Source organism: Aulonocara stuartgranti, assembly GCF_965226115.1.
Source record: "Aulonocara stuartgranti genome assembly, chromosome: 8".
NCBI classification, from domain to species: domain Eukaryota; kingdom Metazoa; phylum Chordata; class Actinopteri; order Cichliformes; family Cichlidae; genus Aulonocara; species Aulonocara stuartgranti.
Window position 1 is genome coordinate 11,550,099 of NC_138959.1, and position 21,989 is coordinate 11,572,087.

At 39.3% G+C, this 21,989-nt stretch overlaps 3 protein-coding genes across 5 annotated transcripts; all 3 read left to right on the forward strand.

The window, feature by feature from the left end:
* Positions 1-477: 477 nt before the first annotated feature.
* On the forward strand, positions 478-2,078 carry gpx9 (glutathione peroxidase 9). The gene is made up of 5 exons (XM_082543083.1): positions 478-658; positions 748-841; positions 1,348-1,478; positions 1,623-1,753; positions 1,831-2,078. Exons 1-5 carry the CDS (start codon positions 527-529, stop codon positions 1,886-1,888), a joined length of 546 nt encoding a protein of 181 aa, XP_082399209.1. The 5' UTR covers positions 478-526; the 3' UTR covers positions 1,889-2,078.
* Positions 2,079-2,731: 653 nt separating this feature from the next.
* On the forward strand, positions 2,732-8,926 carry ndufb8 (NADH:ubiquinone oxidoreductase subunit B8). Its single transcript, XM_082543498.1, has 5 exons — positions 2,732-2,878; positions 3,120-3,246; positions 3,418-3,517; positions 7,624-7,779; positions 8,761-8,926. Exons 1-5 carry the CDS (start codon positions 2,746-2,748, stop codon positions 8,851-8,853), a joined length of 609 nt encoding a protein of 202 aa, XP_082399624.1. The 5' UTR covers positions 2,732-2,745; the 3' UTR covers positions 8,854-8,926.
* A 211-nt stretch (positions 8,927-9,137) lies between these two features.
* Positions 9,138-21,557, forward strand: sec31b (SEC31 homolog B, COPII coat complex component). 3 transcript variants are annotated; one of them, XM_082543933.1, is made up of 25 exons: positions 9,138-9,288; positions 9,870-10,152; positions 10,715-10,910; positions 11,012-11,107; positions 11,776-11,916; positions 12,181-12,423; positions 13,005-13,166; positions 13,584-13,736; positions 13,830-14,060; positions 14,155-14,229; positions 14,348-14,440; positions 14,524-14,632; positions 14,720-14,898; positions 14,994-15,120; positions 15,230-15,375; positions 15,557-15,730; positions 15,840-15,992; positions 16,078-16,273; positions 16,366-16,752; positions 16,900-16,938; positions 17,576-17,634; positions 17,996-18,121; positions 18,206-18,325; positions 18,450-18,521; positions 20,115-21,557. In XM_082543933.1, exons 2-25 carry the CDS (start codon positions 9,950-9,952, stop codon positions 20,292-20,294), a joined length of 3,660 nt encoding a protein of 1,219 aa, XP_082400059.1. In that variant the 5' UTR covers positions 9,138-9,288; positions 9,870-9,949; the 3' UTR covers positions 20,295-21,557. The 3 variants fall into 3 exon arrangements, with proteins under 3 accessions (XP_082400059.1, XP_082400058.1, XP_082400060.1); XM_082543932.1 differs by having other exon boundaries at positions 9,920-10,152; XM_082543934.1 differs by lacking the exon at positions 16,900-16,938 and having other exon boundaries at positions 9,920-10,152.
* Positions 21,558-21,989: the final 432 nt, after the last annotated feature.

Here is a 21,989-nt window from a genome sequence, read left to right on the forward strand (position 1 = left end):
TCTAAAACCTGTCCTGGCACAGAATGTAGAACTAGTTGTTGAAAAAGTTGTTGAAAAAGTACAAATAAAAGTAATAGATCAATTCAGCCATGAGAACTTGCGCACCCCTGTTAATTTTAACCCTGTTACCATATCATACAATAATCAAAAATTGTTTTGTTAGCCCACAGGGGCTTACTTTATTAGCTTTGTTGTAGTTTGAAATATCATATGCATACTGTTTTTAAGCAAAGATTTTCAGATAATTACTGCTAAAAGCAAAGATCCATATTTATGTTTAATATGTACTTTCCTGGTTGCAGTTGGCTGCCTATTACTTGTTACAACCACATGTTTGGTATACAAGTGTTGAACAATTAACCATGTTGCCTGCTCACCTCTGGCCAGAAGAACAATGAAGTCAGTCATGCTGAACAATTGCTGACCCATGAGTTGTGTTTCAGTGGATGAGACGAGCCAACAGGCTAGTTGAGTGACTACTCACTCTTGACCGACTGCAGTCACATAGACAAGCTAAAGAACAAGCATGGCAAATAAATCAGTCTATGATTTCTCTTCTGAGACCCTGGATGGACAGCCAGTTCCACTCAGTAGCTACAGAGGTAAAGTGCTTCTCATCGTCAACGTTGCAACATTCTGAGGGTCAACAATAGAGGAGGTAATATTCTGCAAGAGTTGACTGATTACTGTCAGACCACATTAACTCGTTATATTGAAGGCGAATGATTTTATGCCTTGTTCTCCCAGTACCACCGACTGAATGCACTCATGGAAATGTTTGGCCACCTCAATTTCACTGTCTTAGGATTCCCCTGCAACCAGTTTGGTCTCCAATCACCTGGTAAGGTGGATAATAGGGACCTGTATTGTTTTGTTATGGGAGCTTTGCATGCCACACTTCAAAACAAACCAGTTTTTTTTTATCTTTAATTTCTGATTGATTGCCCCTCGCAAACAGAAGGTTTGAACAGCATGAGACTCTGCAGAGCTTGTTCTTGAAATGACCATATTAAGGACATTCCCTGTCTTTCATATGATACAGAGCACACAATAGAATAAAAAAACTTTGTAAAAGTTTTATTTAAAACAACGGCCATATTAACTTGAAGCAATGAGCAACTATACTACTACTATTATCCATCATTGTAACGATATAGAAGTTAAAAGTCTGCTTATAATACATTAATCTATTTGTACTTAAGGAATCTAAAAACTCTTTCCACCATATACAAGCTCTATTAGATGCACTGTGGATACTTTAATTAACAAGTTATTTTAAAGACAAGGTTTTGAATACACACGTGCAAAAAACAGAAGTATTAACTTTTTTTACGCTTGTCTGTGCAGAGGTGAATCATGAAATGCTCAATATTTTGAAGTATGTCAGACCTGGTGGGGGCTTTGTGCCAAAGTTTCCCGTCTTCAGCAAGGTTGAAGTGAATGGTTTAAACGAAGATCCTCTTTTCACCTTTCTGAAGGTACATTGAGTTTTATTGGAGGCTGGAAGTTATAAGTTCACTGAATGGATTTATTACCCATATAGTTTTTTTTTTTCCTATCAGCGCTGCAGGTGCTTAACCCTGAAAAACTCAGATACCATGTCATTCCCTGTTTCACCACAGGAATCTTTGCCATTTGTCAACCCTGTTATTGGAGACATAAAGAAATTCTACTGGTCTCCGATCAAAGTCAATGACATTCGCTGGAATTTTGAGAAGTTTCTCATAACTGCAAATGGCATGCCCTTCAAAAGGTAAAGCCATAGACCATGAGTTAAACCCTTCATGTGATTTCAATTTTACTAAGTTCAGCATTTTCCCTTTGCTACAGGTATGAACTTCACTGTCCCATTGTGCAAGTGGAAAAAGACATAGCAGAACTTCTCTGATGGATTTTTTCAATATGTCGCTGGTGGCAGAGTGACGATCCCCCAGTAAATGCACAAGTGCACCTGAGCTGGATCTGATGGGAAGAGGAACGTGTCTTGGAGCTTCAGTGCATTCACTTTGAGAACAAGTTCCCTTCTGCCACTTAATGCGTTTTCATGTCACTGCCACGTTATTCTTTAATGTGATGGTGTCTGCTATTAAAAAAACAGATGTAAATAAAACACTATATGAAAAATATGCACATGGTTATTGTTACTTTAGTTTGCCAATAGAATTTCAGTATTATTTCTACATTTAACATATATTACATTACTAGACTGTCAATACAGATGAATCACTGTATAGAATTTATTAAAACTGCGATAGATAAGCAACTTGTCCAGGTGGTACCCGCTTTTCACCCTATGACTGCTGGAAAATGGAAATGGATGAATGGATGGAGTTTTGTTCTTTGTTGTTATGACTCCCCCACTTTTTTATTTGATGGAACTTCTAATACTCAAAAACACCGGTTTTGTGAGGTCTAAAAACAAATAGTTTGAATCTAGCTTAGTACGTTTTAAATTGTATTAAATCTTCATATATGTTTTTATGTATAAAACAGTTTTAATCTGGTAATGACCAGAGAAAACAATATTCTTTATCATTGGTGTAGAATAATGAACTAACATAAAATCAAAATACTTAAAACTGTGTATAAATATAATGTTTTAATATATGTGCTGAAGCACTTTGCATCAGTGGTATTAGTGTGTTACTTTTCAAGTGCACTGGGAGTGCACGGTTATTTACCTTTATTTACAAATTGTGAGTACGGAATTTTTCCTTCTGCCGAACCGTACTTGAAATATTGCGCATGCGCACTTCAGAGTATGTCGAACAGCAGCAGCCAGTAAACATGGCTGGTGTTGGTTTCCGACGGTGGGCCCAGGCTCTGTCTAAGGGAAAGGGGTCTGGTATTTCAGCCCTTTTGTCGGGATGTAGAGCAGGTTAGTTGTGTCTTAGTCTGGTGGTACTGTACAATGAATTTCTCTGGAGGTGTATATCAGGGTTTAACGTTTTTAGCCTCCTATGGACGTAACCTTGACATGCTAAGGTTGGCTTAGGCTAGCTTGGCGGCTGCTCTTCTATGAGGGTGCAGGCAGACAAAATAAAATTCTCATATTTCCTTTTTTGAGCCTGCGAGCTTTGACTGCCGCGATTTCACGTATGCATTTATTGCTCTTTCAGCCTCCGGCTTGTCAAAGGATAGCCTGCCTGGGCCATATCCGAAGACCCCGGAGGAAAGAGCTGCAGCTGCAAAGAAGTACAACATGAGGGTTGAGGACTATGAACCATATCCCGACAATGGAGAGGGGTGAGCTTTAATTTTAACAAGTCTCATGATTGTTGTTGTAACTGCTTTTGCCGGTACTGCTAATGTAGACGGCGAAAATGACTGTCCAGTCCATTCATTCTTATAACATTAAGTCACAAACAAACTGTAAGATTTCAAAGAAAATAATGAGCAATTACTGTGTTTTTGTAGCTTTGGTGATTATCCAAAACTGCCAGAAAGATCTCAGCAAGAGAGAGACCCCTGGTACCAATGGGACCACCCTGACCTGAGGAGAAACTGGGGAGAGCCGGTAAGATACCGACTGACATTAAAAGCTATTGTTGTCCTTTTTCTGAATAAATCATGAGTATAATGATGATGGTTCATACAGCAGTTGATTATTTGAAATGCATTGCAGTAGTAATTATGCAGTTTTACCTGAATAATTGTGTCTAGGTTGTCTGAGTGGAACCTTTTTACAGGTTTTCCTATTACGTTTTTGTTTATCAAATGGACACAAGTATGTTGCTTTAGGTATTTATGCACCAATAGTGCTTGCATGTGTAGTCAAGCCCCCAAAACACATTTCAAAACAGAAAAAACCCTGTCTTTTATTTATGATGTTGTCATTACTGAATTGTATTGTTTTTAAAATTAAAACTATATATCCATTAAATGTAAGATTTAACAAACTTGTCCATATAGAATATTTCTTTCAGATATTTAGGCTGCAATCACACTAATATTTTCTAGCATGAGTTCAGATTTTTTTTTTGTTAATACTAACATGAAATATAATTGAGTGAGGTAATAGATGTGGGTGTCTCTCTCATTATGTCTAAAAGTCTTAGTTTATGCCCACCATAGGCCTTATTCCAGGAAGCAGGTTAAACAAACTCTAGTCTAGTCTAGTCTCTGGTGATTAACTCTGAGATTGACAGGTCTGGGTTGTCAGTTCCAGAACAGCTGATCAGACTTAGTTCAGTCAACTAATTCTGAGTTTAGCACGTGTATGAGTAGACAAAGAAAGAAAGACATCATCGGTGTAGCTCTGGGGCCTGTTCTTCGTACCTCGCTAAGTAAGTTAGCTGGATTAGATTGTTGACGATTTCGCGTGTTCCTGGATCGTTCGGTTCCCCGAAGCTCATCCGGGACTTGCTGTCATAGCAACAGAGCCGTAAGCGTAAACCTGCTCGGGAGCAGGTTTACTTTATGTAAACAGGATTAGATCGCGGCCACGCAGGTATGTCCGCTTCATTTATACGAAAGCAACAGCGATATTCCACCACTGTTTCACCATAAATAAATATTATCAATGTAACTAAAGATAATGCAGCACCTGATCCTTTTATTGATGTCACACAGATACATACAGGTCATTTCCTAAAAAAGGGAAATGTACTATTAACATTCTATTACATGTATGTGATTATTACAGATGTAATTCATATTTTAGAGTAGTAATAGTAAATTACTTCGTGTAATCAAGATGAGAGACCACGGCTATAAAAGCGAAGGTGGATTTGGGAAGTCTGTCGCAGCCATGTCCTGTCCGTATACGCGACCAACCCATTGCGGAAGGTGCAAGATTGATAAGGAGAGTCCTCAGAATTCAGCGTATATTGCGGGATAGACAGGATCCTTTAGCTCAGCGCGACAGTGTGCTCATTGAGAGATATCGATATTCCCGTGATTATTTACTTAACCAACTTGTTGACGAGGGGGTGCAGGACCACCACCTGTCTTTTTTTCCTCTGCCCTTTTCTTGGTTGCTGTTATGAACAAACTAACAGAGTATTACAGGCCAGTATTACCTTGCCAAGAGACGAAAAGCAATCTAAGAGATAAATATTACCATTCTGTAGAATACTCCTGTATTCCACTTTTACTTGTTCCCATGTTCTTGTGGGTCCTGTTGTGGCTCTAATGTGAAAGGGGATATAATATAACATATTATAATATAATATAATGCCATATGATATTGGACAATATAGTGTCATATGATAGATCTACCCTACCGCCTACTGGTGTTGGCCAGAGGGGCCGATGGCGCGATATGGCAGCCTGGCTACAACCGTAGCTGCCTCCACCAGTGTGTGAATGTGGGAGTGAATGAATAGTGGTATCGTACAGCGCTTTGGGTGCCTTGGAAAGCGCTATATAAACCGAATCCATTATTATTATTATTATTATTATTATTATTAAATTACCTACGAGTTTGATTTGTCAGCAACTTTCTGCCAGCCCTCTCTCCTTGCTTTTGCAGCCTTTGCAGTGTTCTCTTGCGTTTTAATTAAACTCTGAAACTCCTGAAATCCCGCACTCATGAGTTCTTGCTCTGCTGCCGGAAAATACCGTGCACGCCCCTTCGACATTTTCGCCGACCAATCAGCGGGTTGCCGATCAATGTTTCTACTATCGATGCGTAGCCCCTTTTACGACACCCAGTGATGTCACATTACTGCGTCCAGCTGTACTAATCGTCAACAGCAGGTGTGTTCGGGGAACCGGATTAGCGAGCTCACGGTTAGCACGATGGTTTGGTCTTGGATGTGTCATGTGATCTTGGATGTAGTGAGCGACGTACGAAGAACAGGCCCCAGATATCAGGATTCACCTGGGCAACAAGTAAATAAAGAGCATATCTGCTTTAATGTTCCCCAGTTCCACCATTTATGGTCTAATCTAATAGCAGCCTTCACTGATAAATGATAACTCTCTTATGCCCATAGCAGACATTTACTGATTTATAGTTTATAAGTAATGCTAGCTGTTTTACATTCAACTCAAAATATGGAGGGCAACCTTACGAGTCCATAAAGAATGTTACGTTTTATCAGTAAACGCAAACATTTTATGAGAAATATCTAAGATTTTATAGAGCTATACAGGCCTAATCCTGTATGGGTGGAATTGTGACATTAAAAAACAATAATTCCTAAAAGAAATTTAATTTGTAGTTCTAAATAAATTCTAAATGCATTTAGGACATTTTTTACTCACTTTATGTCTCGTCCACAATGTTATTTCTCTCTCCACCAACGTAGGTTACAATTACATTAGTATGACCTATTATGCAAATTAGGCAATGATGTCATTTAGTGACTTTTAGGACAGCCAATAGCAATTTTCCTTACTGAGGAGTTGGCAACACTGCGTGTGGCTCCTGACTACGGCAACCGTAATGCTCCGGCAATCCATCAAGCAGTGCGCCTTCATAGCTTACCAAAGTCGTACTAAAACATTTTTTGACAGATTTCTGTGCGCCGTGTACTACATAAAATTGGTTCGAGGTCAGTAAGCACAGCCAGAATTCATACATAAGGCACACTGTTGATTTTTGAGAAAATGAAAGGATTTTAAGTGTGCCTTATAGTGTGTAAAATACGTTATACAGAAGAAAAGAATATATCGCGATATATATCGTTACCGTACATGCTTCAAATTATACTGTGATATGGATTTTAGGCCATATCGCCCAGCCCTACTGTCCAGCCATACAAATGCACTTGGATTCAGAGTCACTTCTACCTGGATAAACCCACTTAGAGTGATTGAGAGGATTTTAAGTAGAAAATGTGTTAAGGTTCAGACTCTGAATTTCAGACAGACATTTAAAAAATATTGTTTGATATCATTTAATAACTGAACCTGTCAACACATTTCACAATGTTCACGGTTGACTGTAGCTCAGGAGGTAGAGCAGGTCATCTACTAATTAGAAGGTGGTTAGATCTCTGGCTGCTCCAGTCTGCTTGCCAGATATCCTTGGGCAAAATACTAACCTAGAAAGCAATTGAGCATAGAAAAAGCTGCTCATGTAAATGGGTGAATGAGGCATGCTGTATAAGCACTTTGAGTGCTCAGCTAAAGAAGAAAAGCACTATATAAGAACCAGTTTGTTTACCATTTAACACAGAATGTCTGAAGCCTGCATTTTAAAAAGTCAGTCAAATGCATGTAGTCTTAAACACATTTCAATGATGACATGAAACCAAGTGTCATTCAGCTGATTCAGGTACAGCAGGAGGGAATGAGTCAGAGAAGAAAATCTGCGAGTGAGCAGGATAGGTTTAAAGAGTATGTTACCATGGTAATTGAATCAGAGTTTAAGTTAACTCTCTTTCAGGAACAGAAAACCTAGATTTGCACAGATTTCTGTGTTTGTTTTTTGTTTGTTTTTTTAAAAACCCTCTGTTTTAGTGAAACCCGTTTCTTGTGATAGGGCCCAGGCTAAAATGCAACTAAAATGAGGTCAGCACCATTAACAAGGAACTGTGTTCAGTTTAGCCTGGCTGAGACCCAGCTCTCTTTGCAGAATGCAGTTTTCTGAGCTGTCACAAATTGACTAAAATTATAAAATAAGCAATTTAAGATTGCGTTTGAGAGTTAATCTGTGATTGTTCTACCTCTTAGATGCACTGGGATTTTGATATGTACATCAGGAACCGTGTGGATACATCTCCCAGCCCTGTGCCATGGTCCACAATGTGCAAGCAACTGTTTGGTTTCATTGGGTTCATGCTGTTTATGTTTTATGTTGGAGAGAAATTTCCAGCATACCAACCTGTTGTAAGTACACACCTTAATGCAAGAATTCGGTTTTCTTTGTTTTTTTGTTGGTGTTTTTTTTCCCTCACTGTTACAATTTTCAGCAGCTTAAAAATGGCTGGATCATCATTCTTTCAATTTTATAGTTTAGTTTAGTCACTATTACTTACTCTTTATGGTTTCCTTTTTTTTTATTCTTCTTCTTCTTTTTTTAAAAAAAATCTAAATGTCTCTGACATTGACATGGTGTCAGAGCCAGATACAGAGTTAGAAGGATGGACCCCTCTAAACCCCCAGAAAGCTATTTCTGTTCATCTAGACCATAGGTGTCAAACTCTGGCCCGCGGGCCAAATTTGGCCCACAGCCTAATTACATTTGGCCCGCGAAGCCATACCAAATTACTATTAGAGCTGGCCTACTGGTATTATACAGCTAATATATATATTGTTTAGTATTAAGCTTTGCTTGTTCCATATTCAGTTTTTCAGCAAAACGTGTTTGAGCACATAAGAAAAGATTCATTCTTATATCTGGAGGAATAAATATATTTCAAAAAATACTAACGTTAGCCCGCGACTTTGTTCCAGTTTTGAATTGTTGCCCACTGTGTATTTGAGTTTGACACCCCTGATCTAGACGTTCTGTTATCAGTAAGAAAAACATTGCATCACTTATCCAAGCGACTTCTTCAGTTTGATCTCAGTCTTATCTGGATGGTTGAGCATGGATCAAGGCAATACCCCTAAACTAACCCTAGTTAATAAAGATTTCTTATTAACACTAGATTCTTTTGCAGTCTAGTGGCCAATTTGATGATTGTTGATACAGAGGAAGATACTAAACGTGGCAAAACACATGATCTCCATAATTATATTTACTAAATATTTTATTTTCAGTAATTATATAACAGTGTATGTTAAAGTTAGAATCACCTTTTCTGTACAGTAACACTGTTGGTGTACAAGGTTTCATTAAAGTAATTGTCTTTTGTTTTTTTCCAGGCACCGAAGCAATATCCCTTCAATGACCTGTACTTGGAGAAAGGAGGAGATCCTGAAAAACAGCCTGAAGAAGTCAAACATTATGAATTATAATCACTAAAATGTGATTCTACTTGTGTGTATATATATTTCTGTCAAGAATAAAGACTTATGTTCAAAGTTAAAAGTTTGTATTTGCGTGATTTGTTGTTATTTATGTCTGTAAAGAATGTTAACTTGCCTTCTTGCTGAGTTGTTAAATGTTAATTTTCGACTTTTGATAAAACAGAATAATTTTCAAATGAAATGTACTCTTAGCAATGAACATGATCTATAGGTGTAAGTCTATACACTTTCTCTGGTTCAGTATTACTGGGTTAACTTCAGGTTACTGTGAGGAATGTCCTTGTCAGCTACCGTACCGTAGTGACAACACGGCAAAGCACTTTGGTCCGACTCCGGCTGTGGTTGAGCTGGCTAGCTTGGCTGTAAAGTAGCTCTCGAGTTTGTAGTAGATGCGGGCAGTCAAGTTCTGACAAATAAATTGACGTAAGTTTCTCTCAAGGCCATATTTATCTTTTTTGGGCTGAGTTTTAAGGCGCCCAGTGGTCCTTTTTGTTAAAACATGCTAACTGGGGTGGTGGCTGTTGGCTAGCTTGCGTGCAATAAAGATCTGGTCCGTTTGTGCACCGGAATTAAATAGCCCGGCGTTAGCTCGGGATTTAAAAATGAGTAGCAACGTGTATGAGAGGTTAATTTAGCATTAAAACAAATATAATGAGATCATTACCAGTAGAAGAGTCTGCTCTTACAAAGTTATTAACCGACAAAAGCTAACGCTACGGTTTCTGACACATGATTGCTAAATGCTAATAAAAGCTAACTACATGTTATGTTAGCTTGCCTAAAAGGGGGCTTAACGATAGTTTAATTTAGAGGATAACTACATTCATTTCATTGTGATAATTAACATATAACTTTGCACAACCGTATTCGAAAGCTAGATTTATGTATAGACGATTAAGTTACTGCTGTTACAGGTAATAGCCTGAGGTACTCTGGAAAGTAAGAATATTCGAGATATAAATGCGAATTTTGTGTTATTAATAAGCCAACATTATATATTTTAGGGACTGGGATATAGTGTAATTGGTTTAGCGGAGTCTGTTCTGCTGTCCAGGATTTGGAATTTGAACACTTGTAGAGGAAGATGAGGCTGAAAGAGATCCAGAGGACTGCCCACCAGGCGTGGAGTCCTGCCGGGCACCATCCTATATACTTGGCCTTGGGAACAGCAGCACAACAGCTTGATGCTTCTTTCAACACCACAGCTGCTATAGAGATATTTGAGATGGATTTTTCTGACCCCTCACTGGACATGCAGCTCAAAGGGTCGTTGGCAACTACAAACAGGTAACGTAAAGAAGAGATAAATGGTGACCATACAAGACCACACATTCATGGCAAGAGTATAAGCCACTGATTGTTTCCACACAGCCTATATCAGCAACCATGGAAAAGGTTTACCACGTTATGCCGCTTTGATATGATTATTGGCTCCCTGATTGATTCGGTTAGTTTTATCACAAGCTGCAGACAGTGACTGTCACAGAAGGGACACTTCATGTTGTGACTTGCCCGTAAATTCCTTACACTGATAAAACTGAATGTTTTCAAATGGTTGTATCAACAAGTAAATTCAGGCCTGCCAGTTAATTTGATACCACATAGATAAAACTAGTGCAATCTTAAAATAAACGTTTACTTATTAATAATTAAATTAATGTTGCTCATTTGCTATCTTTTTAATTGTTCTCACATCTTGCTTTAGAATCATTCTTCCATTTTTTTTATTTTTTGAGATATTTAGTGTAGTTATTTGTTCAGAAGACAGCATGTTAAAGAAATAAAGCATATAACCTTTGTAGTATGCAGTCTATGACTGGGTGCTAATAACTTGCTATGTCATTTATAGGTTGCATAGTATAGTGTGGGTAAATTTTGGAAGTGGAGCAGATGGTACTGGAGGAAGGCTGGTTGGTGGTAGTGAAAATGGAACACTGACTGTCTATGATCCAGAGGCAATAATGAACTCCAGTGGGGAGGCTGTAGTGGGACAATCTGACAAACATACAGGACCTGTCCGAGCATTAGATTTCAACCATTTTCAGGTAAATAGAAACCTGCTAGTGATTTCCTTTGTCATTCAAAGACAGTCGGTACAGACGTCCCTCTGTGTTTCAGATTGATGTTTTAATTTATTAATTTTTAGAGTAACCTCCTTGCGTCAGGAGCAAATGATTCAGAGATATACATCTGGGATCTAAACAACTTCAGCAGTCCTATGACTCCAGGAGCAAAGACACAGGTGAGTACATGATGGGATCACGTGGTTTGTCATGGTGTTGAAATCTTATTCTCTTCTAAACCAATGTGTTTATAATGAGTCAAACCACAATTCCCCAGTAAGTAGGTTTTGACTTTTCTTTTTCTTTTTTTTTGCCTTTATAGTTTTAATATCGGTGAGAAACAATGAAATCACAAGAATATTTTATTTGTGGTTGTATAGTTATATAATACTTGCTTGCTAAGGAGTAAATTTAAGCCTTGGTGTCTATACTTCTTACCAACATTTGGGTATAACCTTGTTCTCCTCAGTATCAAGATAGCTGAATAAAACATGTCTGCACAGGCTGTCTATATTTCATGGGAGTCCTTGCTGTTAGAATAAGCCATGGTTACATGATATTTCCATAACAGAAACAAACAGTGTTTGCATGGCATTTGCATTCCTGGGTGTAATGATTGTGAAGTTCTGGCTAATACTGATGTTTTTCACATAGCACTTTTACCACTGGAAGCATTCCAAGTCTATGGCAATCAACATGAATAGTGTCACCCAGTACTTATTTTTTGCTCATATGTCAAACCATCCCTATATGCATATAATCATGAGGGATCTGTTGTAGTAAGACTCACAGGTAGACTTGTTTTTATTTTAGACTAACAACTTTTGTTTTTTCTTTTCTTTTTCAGCCTGCTGAAGATATCAGTGTAGTCTCATGGAACCGGCAGGTTCAGCACATCCTGGCCTCTGCTAACCCCAGCGGGAAAGCAGTCGTCTGGGACCTGAGAAAGAACGAGCCCATCATCAAGATCAGTGATCATAGCAACAGGGTTGGTGGCTTAAATAAAGTCCAGAGTTCCTTCTGTAAAAGTAATGAAATCATGTGAACAAGTCAAAAAGGCTTATCTATCATTTTAAAGCAACATGTGTTGAGACAAGACTATTTGTAGAATGCAAAATCCCACTTTTATCCTGTTTTGCTCTGGATGCTCAGTAATTTGACTCATTTGTTAATCAAAAATGCAGATTTTAATGTTGCATCCTGTAGAAATGAACTCTCATATTTTTAACTCTTTACTTTTATGTGATTTCAGATGCACTGTTCAGGAATGCTCTGGCACCCTGATGTGGCCACTCAGTTGGTCTTGGCCTCTGAAGATGACCGACTGCCAGTGATCCAGATGTGGGACCTTCGCTTTGCCACATCACCTCTTAAAGTACTGGAGAACCATACAAGGGGAATTTTGTCTATATCCTGGAGCCAGGCTGACTCTGAGCTCCTGCTTAGTAGTGCTAAAGACAATCGGATCCTTTGCTGGAATCCAAACACAGGAGAGGTACACAATCTTAATTACTGCTCATGTATCAGGGATTCTGCAATTGTTTGGCAAGCCTCTAAGCTACTGAGCTATTCCACCTTATTAGGTTAATGTTTCTCTTACAGGTTTTACACATATAAACCAGCTGTTAAAGACTATAGTTTTCAAAGTTAAAAAAAAAACCCAGGCAAATATTATGACGTAATATCATTTTGCCTTTTAAGCTGTCATCCATCCACTTATGGGATAAACTACACTTGATCCTTAGTTGGTAGGCTAAATGACTGCTGTGTGTGAAAAGGTTAACCTTCATTTCATGCTTTACCCTGATATAGCCTTGAAGCAGGAATGAAGCTAGAGTCTGTCTTTCCTTTCTCACTGACTGCAGAGCTGCAGCAATACAGCACCACTGTTGTATCTGTGACACATAATTAGCTAAGTACCTAATATACAACTCCCCAACCTACCTCACCCTCAAGCTAGTTGGAGCTGCTCTGGTAACTTTGTGGCAAGAATCCTGTGTATTATGAGTGAATAAGCCCTCATTGTTGTTACCTATATTTGTTACTCCAATCATGAAAGCTGTGTCTTCTATTCAGGTAATCTATGAGCTTCCAACAACTAACCAGTGGTGCTTTGATGTGGAGTGGTGCCCCAGGAATCCAGCGCTGCTTTCAACGGCATCATTTGATGGGAGAATCACTGTTTACTCTGTGATGGGAGGGAGCTTGAAGGCTCAGCAGCAGAGCACAGCTGAAAGAGTAATGTTTGCTCTGTCTTTAAAAAAATTTGAATTTAACTGTGTTTGTATTTACGGTTTTATTTGTTTAAACCGTGTCTGACCTCCATTGTTTGTCCACAAGATGGTGCCCATGTAAAGCACTTAATATTGACTTATAAACACGTTGTACATTAAGTCTGAACGATGGCTATATCATAGTTGAAAGCTATCACATGAAGCAGGGTCACAGCTAATTATATTTATTCATTAAAATGGTTGATTGATCATCAGCTGTTAAAAATTGCTACAAATATTAATCAGTTTCACAACAGAAATATTGACATGTTTAAATGTCTTGTTTGTCTGCTTGGTCTATGAACTATTTATCAAAATAGCTGCAGTCAGTTAATTGTTTCAGCATATTTGTTTCAACATTTTTTTATGTTTTATTTAACAGATATCATCCTCATTTGACACAATGGATCCCTTTGGTACGGGGCAGGTGCTGCCTCCTTTGCAAGTTCCTCAGCCTCAAGTGCAGGACACCATAGTTCCTCCTCTCAAGAAGCCACCCAAGTGGGTGCGCAGGCCAGTGGGAGCTTCCTTTGCTGTAAGTGCAGCATTTAATGTTTTTGTAGCAATTTTCTTCCATTAAAAACAACAGAACAATTATCTTTATATATGATCTGTTTTTGTTTCTTAGTTTGGTGGAAAGCTGATCACATTTGAGAATCCCAAGTTGCCTCCAGTCCAGAGCCCCCAACCCGTCCCTAGACAAGTGTTTGTGAGCCAAGTTACCACAGAGACAGAGTTCCTACAGCGCTCTAGGGAGCTGCAGACAGCGCTGCAGTCAGGTTCCTTCAACAGTTACTGCCAGGCTAAGATTCAGAGCTCCAAGTCAGATGCTGAGCAGGACATATGGAAGTTCCTTCTGGTTAGCCATCCAGCTACTAAAACCTAATGTTAAATCTGTCAGTCAGTTTTGGGTGTTATTATCCTGTATGCTGATTCACTCTTTTAATTTACAGGTTAATTTTGAGGATGAAGCCCGTATTAAATTCCTTAAACTTTTGGGGTTTAGCAAGGATGAATTGGAAAGAAAGGTATCATGGCTCTTACTTGACTGTAGCTAGTCACTGATATTTAACATTAACTTTAAAATTTCTGTGAATGCACTGGTTCTCTAAATCATATCACATACTTCCTGTTGTGCTTATTCAGATTTCAAAATGTCTGGGGAAGAATTTCCAACCCAATGGACATGGAGTGGATGCCAAAGATCTGGCAGAAAAGATGCAGCGACTCTCCACTGAGGTCAGCACTTCTGCAAATGTACGGTATCTATTTTCAAGCTGTGTGTCTCCTGTTCCATTTAAAACACTCTTTGTTATTTTCAGAGGTCTGATGAAGCAGCTGAAGCTAGAACTTCAGGTTCTGTGTCACCAGCAGATTTTTTCAGCCAGACCCCAAAGGAAAACTCTAACTTTCAGATCCCAGTGTCATGTGGTAAAATTTCTCCTCTGAAAATCTACTGTTATCTGATATTTACTTGTGATTTTATGATTGCATTGATTATCTCCTTCTGTTTTTAAGACACCGATGGTTTGATAAGTCAGGCGCTGTTGGTTGGTAACTTTGAGGGAGCTGTGGATCTGTGTCTGAATGATGGTCGCTACGCTGAAGCAATCCTGCTTTCTATAAGCGGAGGAGAAGAACTGCTGAAGAAAACTCAACAGAAATACCTAAGCAAACAAAAGAATAGCATCTCAATGGTAAGATTATGATTAATAGTGGTCCAGCTCATACAACCACAATGAAATGAATGTTTTTCCTGAATGTATACCTAACGTGTTTGTTCCAACTGCAGCTTATATCATCAGTGGTGACCCAAAACTGGAAAGACATAGTCCAAAGCTGTGAGCTGGACAACTGGAAGGAAGCTCTCGCTGCTCTCCTGACCTATGCTCACCCTGAAGACTTTGCTCGCCTGTGCGGTTAGTATCCACCTTATTCATACCAAATCTACCTGTGCTCATGGTATCTGTTCTAATTTCAGTCCCTCTATTCAAAAAAATTGTAATTTTCTTTTATTCATCATGGTAGATACACTGGGAAGCCGGTTGGAGTGTGAGGGTACAGAGAAGCGTTGCCTGCAGGCATGTCTGTGTTACATCTGCTCTGGAAACATTGAGAAGCTAGTGGAATGCTGGGCCTTGTATAGAGACTGCTCTTCTCCTCTTGGTCTAGAGGTATAATCTTAATATTTGTTCTAATCTGCCTCTAGCAATGATGAACAAACTCTTCTGCTTATTTGAGCAAAGTTTTAATGAGTCGCTGTGCACTTACTGAGATGATTCGGGGGTGAAAAATAGTTACAGTTACCTGCCAGCGAAGAATCTATTAGTCTAAAGGCATTTATTTGTGTTTCAGGATTTGGTTGAGAAAGTCATGATGCTGCGAAAGTCCATTGAACGTCTCCGTAACTGTGAGGTGGCGGTCCAAAGCCCAGTCCTGGCTGAGAAGCTAACCTGTTATGCTGGCATACTGGCTGCAGAGGGTAGCTTGACCACTGCCCTGAGCTACCTGCCTGAGAACTCAGACCAAGTAAAATAGCTATAAATGATTTAATTATTAATGGCACAATTCATTTTTCTTTGCTTTGTTTGATTTGTAATAACTGCATCTGCATGTTTGTCCAATTTTGTCTTGTCAGGCTGGGATCGTGATGCTAAGAAACAGGCTGTTTCACGCTCAGGGAGAGGCTCCTGTCCAACAGCAACCTCCAAACACCTTCAACAGAGTCAGTGTGTCCACTGCAAAGCCCACTCCTGCTGCTCCAACTCCTGCATCAAAAGCACAGTTTACGGTATCAGTTTGTTAGCAATACAATGAATATTAAATATATTTTCCAAAATGAATTTGTATTTAATTTGTATTCATTTGTATTTTAGAGTCATTACCAGCCCTCTCCTGCTGCTCAGATGACTGCACAACAGCAGCCTCCTTTGCCATCGGTTTTTACCCCTCAAGCTGCTCCAACCAACCCTGGGCCTGGTTGGTTGGAGCCTTCTTCTCATGTACTGCCACCCAGTACGACCCGCCCTGCCCTGAGACCCTCCTACCCCCAACATCCTGCTGTGGCTCCAGGTTTGACCATTTGTAGAATATTTGAATTTATTTGTATTTTTTGCCCTTTTTTGTTTCTTGATATTATGGCAATCATTTGTGGCTTTTCCCAGGTTTCCTTCCTCACCAGCCATTCCAGCCTCAGTCACCGTCCACTGCTGGACCTCCAGCGTTTCCACCTCCAGGTCCTTCTATGCCAGCTGCTACTTTATCAGGGCCTCAACTGCCACCTTCATCGTCAGCTGCTGGAGGCCTACCCCCCATGCCCAGCCCCGGGGTGCCACCAATAAGCTTCATGCCACCTACCTCCTCAGGCTTTGCACCACCTCGCTCCCAGCCTGGAGCCCCGGTTCCAGTGTACCCAGGAAGCCTTCACAACCAGGGTACTGCACCTCCGTCTGTTCCCTATGTTCCTCCTGGATCTGGATATCCACAGGGTGGACCTGGAGCTCCTGCTGCAAAGCCCTTCCCAGCTCCAGTGGTGGCTCCTCCTCCTACTGGTATGAGATCACAGCTACATTGTTTCCTGACATCGTTCCACATTTTTTTAGTCATGAATTTAAAGAAAGAAATTACAGAGGTCAGCAGGAATGTATTGCTCGTGGTGATTTACATCTGTTCCGCTGTCACTCCTTTTTGACTTGCAGGATACTTTCCCTGGCTGAATTCCCAGTGTGACAACCAAGGTGACAGGGTTAGGGCTGGATATGGAATAAGGGAGGATCAAACAATCCATTCAAGAACCAGAAAAAAAATATCTGTGCAAAACAATATAGTATCCCTAAATTAACCTCAAAGTTAATATGCGTTGGTTTGCAATCCATGCAGATCTTCTCCATTTGTCTGGTTTCTTGATGATTGTTTGTGTTACCCTATATTGAAGGGAAATGTAAAGACTTACCTGGTGTATTTTTTATATGTGAGCTCTAAATGAATTTTCCAGACTCAGACAAGACTGTAGATGATTCTGTGTCAGGCAATTAAAGATGACGCGCATATATATACATTGCTATTTGAAATTAAAGCATAAGTAGGACATTTTTAAACACTTGCAGCTGCTACATAATTAACCTGAAATAGACTCAGTATGATATTCATAGAATTTTTCTTTCTGTTTTTTTGCCTTTGAGTGAATAATGCTGCCTGAAAATTTGCTTGTTTGTTTCTGCATAAACTGCCAAATCTGTATGGCTTGACTTGCAGTGTTTTTACCACCTGGGCCCAAAAAGATTGTCTCTTGTAGACAATCCTTGGTTGCTTGAGTGTATCTAAACAACGGATGTTAGTAGTTCCTTAATAATTGTCATTATTCTTCTGATTCAGGATCTCAAGAAGGCTGGAATGACCCACCTACAGTGCGAGGTGGACCCAGGAAGAAGAAGGTAAGCCTGCATTTCTTACTGTCAAAATACTGTTCTGCTGTATGCTTGCAAATGTAGTAAAAGCAGCTATATTGTTGTGCGGCACCACGTTCCTTTGAGGAGAGCATTGTTATTCTCTCGAGAGCTCACTAAACTAAACTAGCAGACTCTCTTAGTTTAGTTCACCCTTATTGAAAACTCAAGCACATTCACATTAAGCACTTCTTCTTTCTTGCAGGCAAGAAAGGCAGATGAATTTATGTTACACCAACAGTTTAGCAAAAATGTAACAAATGTGTCATTTATTGATATACCAAAACTAAACTGCTTGGTTCATTGTTTTTTTCCTCACTCATTATAATATACTTTGTTGTATATTCAGGTTCCTGATAACTATACTCCACCAGCCCCCATCACAGCACCTGTGATGAGATTCCCAGTGGAGGCTGCTCAGCCCCATGACAACACCCAGGTACCCCCTGGAGCCCCTCAAGAGCCCAGCGTACAGGTTGGTGTCAAACGAGGGGGCTGTTTTGTGAATTCTCAACAGTAACACCTTGTCACCTTATGTTTCTGTGCTTGTGTTATTCAGCTCCTCCAGCAGCTGCCATCAGAGAAGGTGCAGCAGAAAGAAATCCCTCCTGAGCACATGGTTCTCAAGTCCACCTTTGACAGCCTGGTGCAGCGCTGCCAGCTAGCTGCAGGAGACCCAGTAAGTTCCACAGTCTGTAGCTGCATCTAGGTTTCACAGTTTTTCTGGTGCAAATGTTTTTGTTGATTGAAACAAAATTATTTTGTTATTGGATACAAAGTGACAAGAAGTGTTTCTCTTTCAGCAAACTAAAAGAAAACTTGATGATGCTGCCAAGCGCTTGGGGCACCTGTATGATAAGCTGAGAGAGCAGTCGGTAAGGATCAGAAGTGATCAGATTCAAAAATTATTTTTAAAAAATTGACAGAAAAACTTGACTTTAAAAAGCTGCTTTTAAATGATACAGTGCAGTTAGAAATGCATTGTGTACTTAAACAGAATCTAAGGTAAAAGTTGATAAATCTCAATATCACTTTGTCTTTCTTGATATTCCCTTTTTGTCTGCTTAAAATTTTGTTGTGAGGGTAAAACCACTGAGTTTCTTCTCACTATGTAGCAATGACTTAAAAAGATCAAATGCTGTTTACATTAACCTGCCAAAACCACAAAAACAAAAAGCAGGTGTGTTTCTATGGGTGACATGTTTGCACCATTTCCGTTTTGACCACCACAAATAAAATTCAGCTGACTCTTGTTGCATTAATAGATATCACACTCTCAACCTCAGAAAAAAGGACATAAAACCTGCATGATGAGCTAAGCCTTGTCAAGGGCCACCACTGTCATAGCAATGCTTTGTTTATAATTCTAAGTCAGTGCTGTACAGTGGAGGTGCACTGCATTACCTGAAATAAAAAAGTGCTTTTGTCAATTTAAGAATAAATGTTTATGGATATATACAATAAAATATTAGGTCTTTAAAATGTTTGAGTTAAATGAACATGCCACACACTTAAGGTCACCTATTTAAAGACTAAAGAAAATGTTTAAACCATTGTGTACTCACTACACTGACAATATGAAACGTACCTGGATCTGTTTAATCCATCTCAGCAGGTAATTGTGTACGCTAACCTGCCAAGTGCTTAACGTTACCTTGAATTTTTAAAGTACAATTTTTTTTACAAGAGATCTAAAAGCTAGAGTGCATGTCAGACATCGGGATGAAGTTGTAAACCTGATATTTTTACTTGTTATGACTTTAAAAAAAAGGACCCAGGACATGCTCTACTTGAATCCAATGGCAACTAAGGGCTCAGCCAGTAAAAAAGCATAGTCTTTGTGAAGATAGCTGAGAAAATGATCAGTCTTAGTCCATTATATGTATTTGTAACTAAGCAAGTGTCAATTTGAGTTTACTGATGTAATTGTTGCTATCAGTGGGCACTCGAGATGCTCTAGGTAGAATGCAATACAAAGAAATAAAGTAGTAAAACAAGACAAACTATGCATTTACAGTGTCCAGTAAATGGGGATAAAACCAGAATTAAGTATGCAGTACAAGCTAAACATTTTCCATGAGCACACCAGTAAACAGATTCGGGGGATCTACAGGGATAACTGTTTACAACACAATTGCTATTAATAGTTATTAACATGAAAAAGGATCATAGATGAATGTTAATGTTCCTTCACTTAAATCATATTTATTCAACATCATCGCACTCTGCATTTTTCTTCAGTCATCCACCTGCAGACACCTAATGCTCCCACCAGGGGGGGTCACTTCACAGTTTAAGAACTACTGTGTTTACCATGCTGAAGAAGTGGGAGAAAAAAGAAAATATAGAACTTGGGATTTGCCGTTTTTTGTGACTTAAACTGCAACAGTAAATTAGATTTTTCACAATTTTCTCACATAGTACAGTAAAAACTTTAAACATAATATAATTTCCCTACTGCCTCTCAGCTCTCTCACAACATCCTGAGCGGACTCCATGAGATCAGTCGCTGTGTGGCCAGCCAGAACTACCAGCGGGGTTTGGAGGTCCACACTCAGGTGGTCAGCAGCAGCAACTTCAGCGAGATCTCCGCCTTCATGCCGATCCTCAAAGTAGTCATGACTATCGCCAACAAGCTGGGCGTGTAACCTCCAGGTTCACCACCAACCAGACTTCAGTGTTACCATATTGTTGTATATGTATTTATTTCTTTTTGGCCTGATGACTTGCGTCAATAATGAGAATAATGGCTGATAATATTACAGATCGTGTTCTTCATCACTCCGTACAGTTTCCTTGCCAGAAGACTTGCCTGATTTGGGCAGTGAGGTTGGTTTTTGTAGAGAGTTGTCGATGTTGCTGTGATAATTTTACAAAACAAGAAAGAGGAAAAAAAAGTTGAATGTATTCCAAAATTTGTGATTCTGTGTACATTCAAGAGTTGATGTAATATACGAAGCAAGTGGTGCAAAGTCTGAATTGAGGTAGTTTACAAAGTGGTGCATTTTCATATTCCATATTACACTGCACACCAGTGCATATAGAAGTCCAGTTCAGCATTAGAAACAAACATCTTTGACTAGGAACTCTCATCTCCAAAGGTCAGACTAAAAATCATGAAAATAAACTCTGGGCTGCACTTACTATCCACCCTGTCGGTGTTCTTTGTGTGAGGGAGGAACAGGCTGACACGCTTTACTCGGTGTGTATAATTTTACAACAACAACAAGCATCAACACGTTTAAACACTGTAACATAGATCTTACTGTTCTCTACACTTGCTGTAATAGATTGTTTCCAGTTCATTGTGCCATGTGTGTTTTTGGGCCAAAGTACTGCAGAAGAATGTCATAGAGTGATTGTAAAGTTTTGCTGTTTTATTTCCTCTTCCACACTTTATTAGCACTGGTACAATATTTCCTGATAGCTTGTGTGAACGACTGAAGTTTTTTTGTTTTGTTTTTTTTCTCAGTCTTGCTTCAGTATGCATGTTAACTACTTCCCCTATTGCTCACGGGGCAGCTTGTAAAACAAAAGTACACAATTTTATGTTAAACTGAACATGAACTAACATCCCCTCTGTGTTAGCCACTCCTTCTGTTAAAGATACACTATTCCTCTTTATCCAGGCCACATCTTATCCTTTCATAACCTAAAGTTCCCATTTTTAAATCATACAAGTTTTAGATTAGATCATAATAATGATATGACTTAAAGGATTTGACAAAATAAAGATCTTAAGAGTTTTGTAGCTGAACATAAAACTTTATAGTTTGGTGTGTTGTGGCAGCAGAAGGCAGTGAAGTGCCTCAGTGTGCCCATTGTGGTTGCACAGATATTTATACAATCCATCTTGCTTGCTTTATTCATTTCGGTATCCTTTTTTCAAATAAAATTTCACTTAAAAGGTTGCACGTTTCTAAACATTATCTGTCTCCTTGTTCATATTCAATACAATTTTTTTGTCCTTTTTCTAGTGATCCCTGTAAGGGAGGTCATTTGCCTGTTGCACCAACCCTCTGCATGACTTCCTTCACTACATCCAAGAACTTGTGTGGTCTTCTTTTTCCCTTATTGTCTGCCAGCTCCCGCTTCAACATCCTTTATCCAGTATATCCACTATCCCTCTTTGCCTCCAAACTCTTAAACCGGAGCTGTCTCTCCTCATCACCCCCAGTGAACATCTTTAACATCTTCAGCTCTGCCTCCTTTCTCCAAACCATTCTCCATAGCTCATCATTCTACTATCTTGTAAAGCTTTCCTTTCACTCTTGCTGCTGTCCTTCTGCTGCAAATTACCTTTAATACTCATCTCCACCCAGTCCACCTTGTCTGCATTCTCT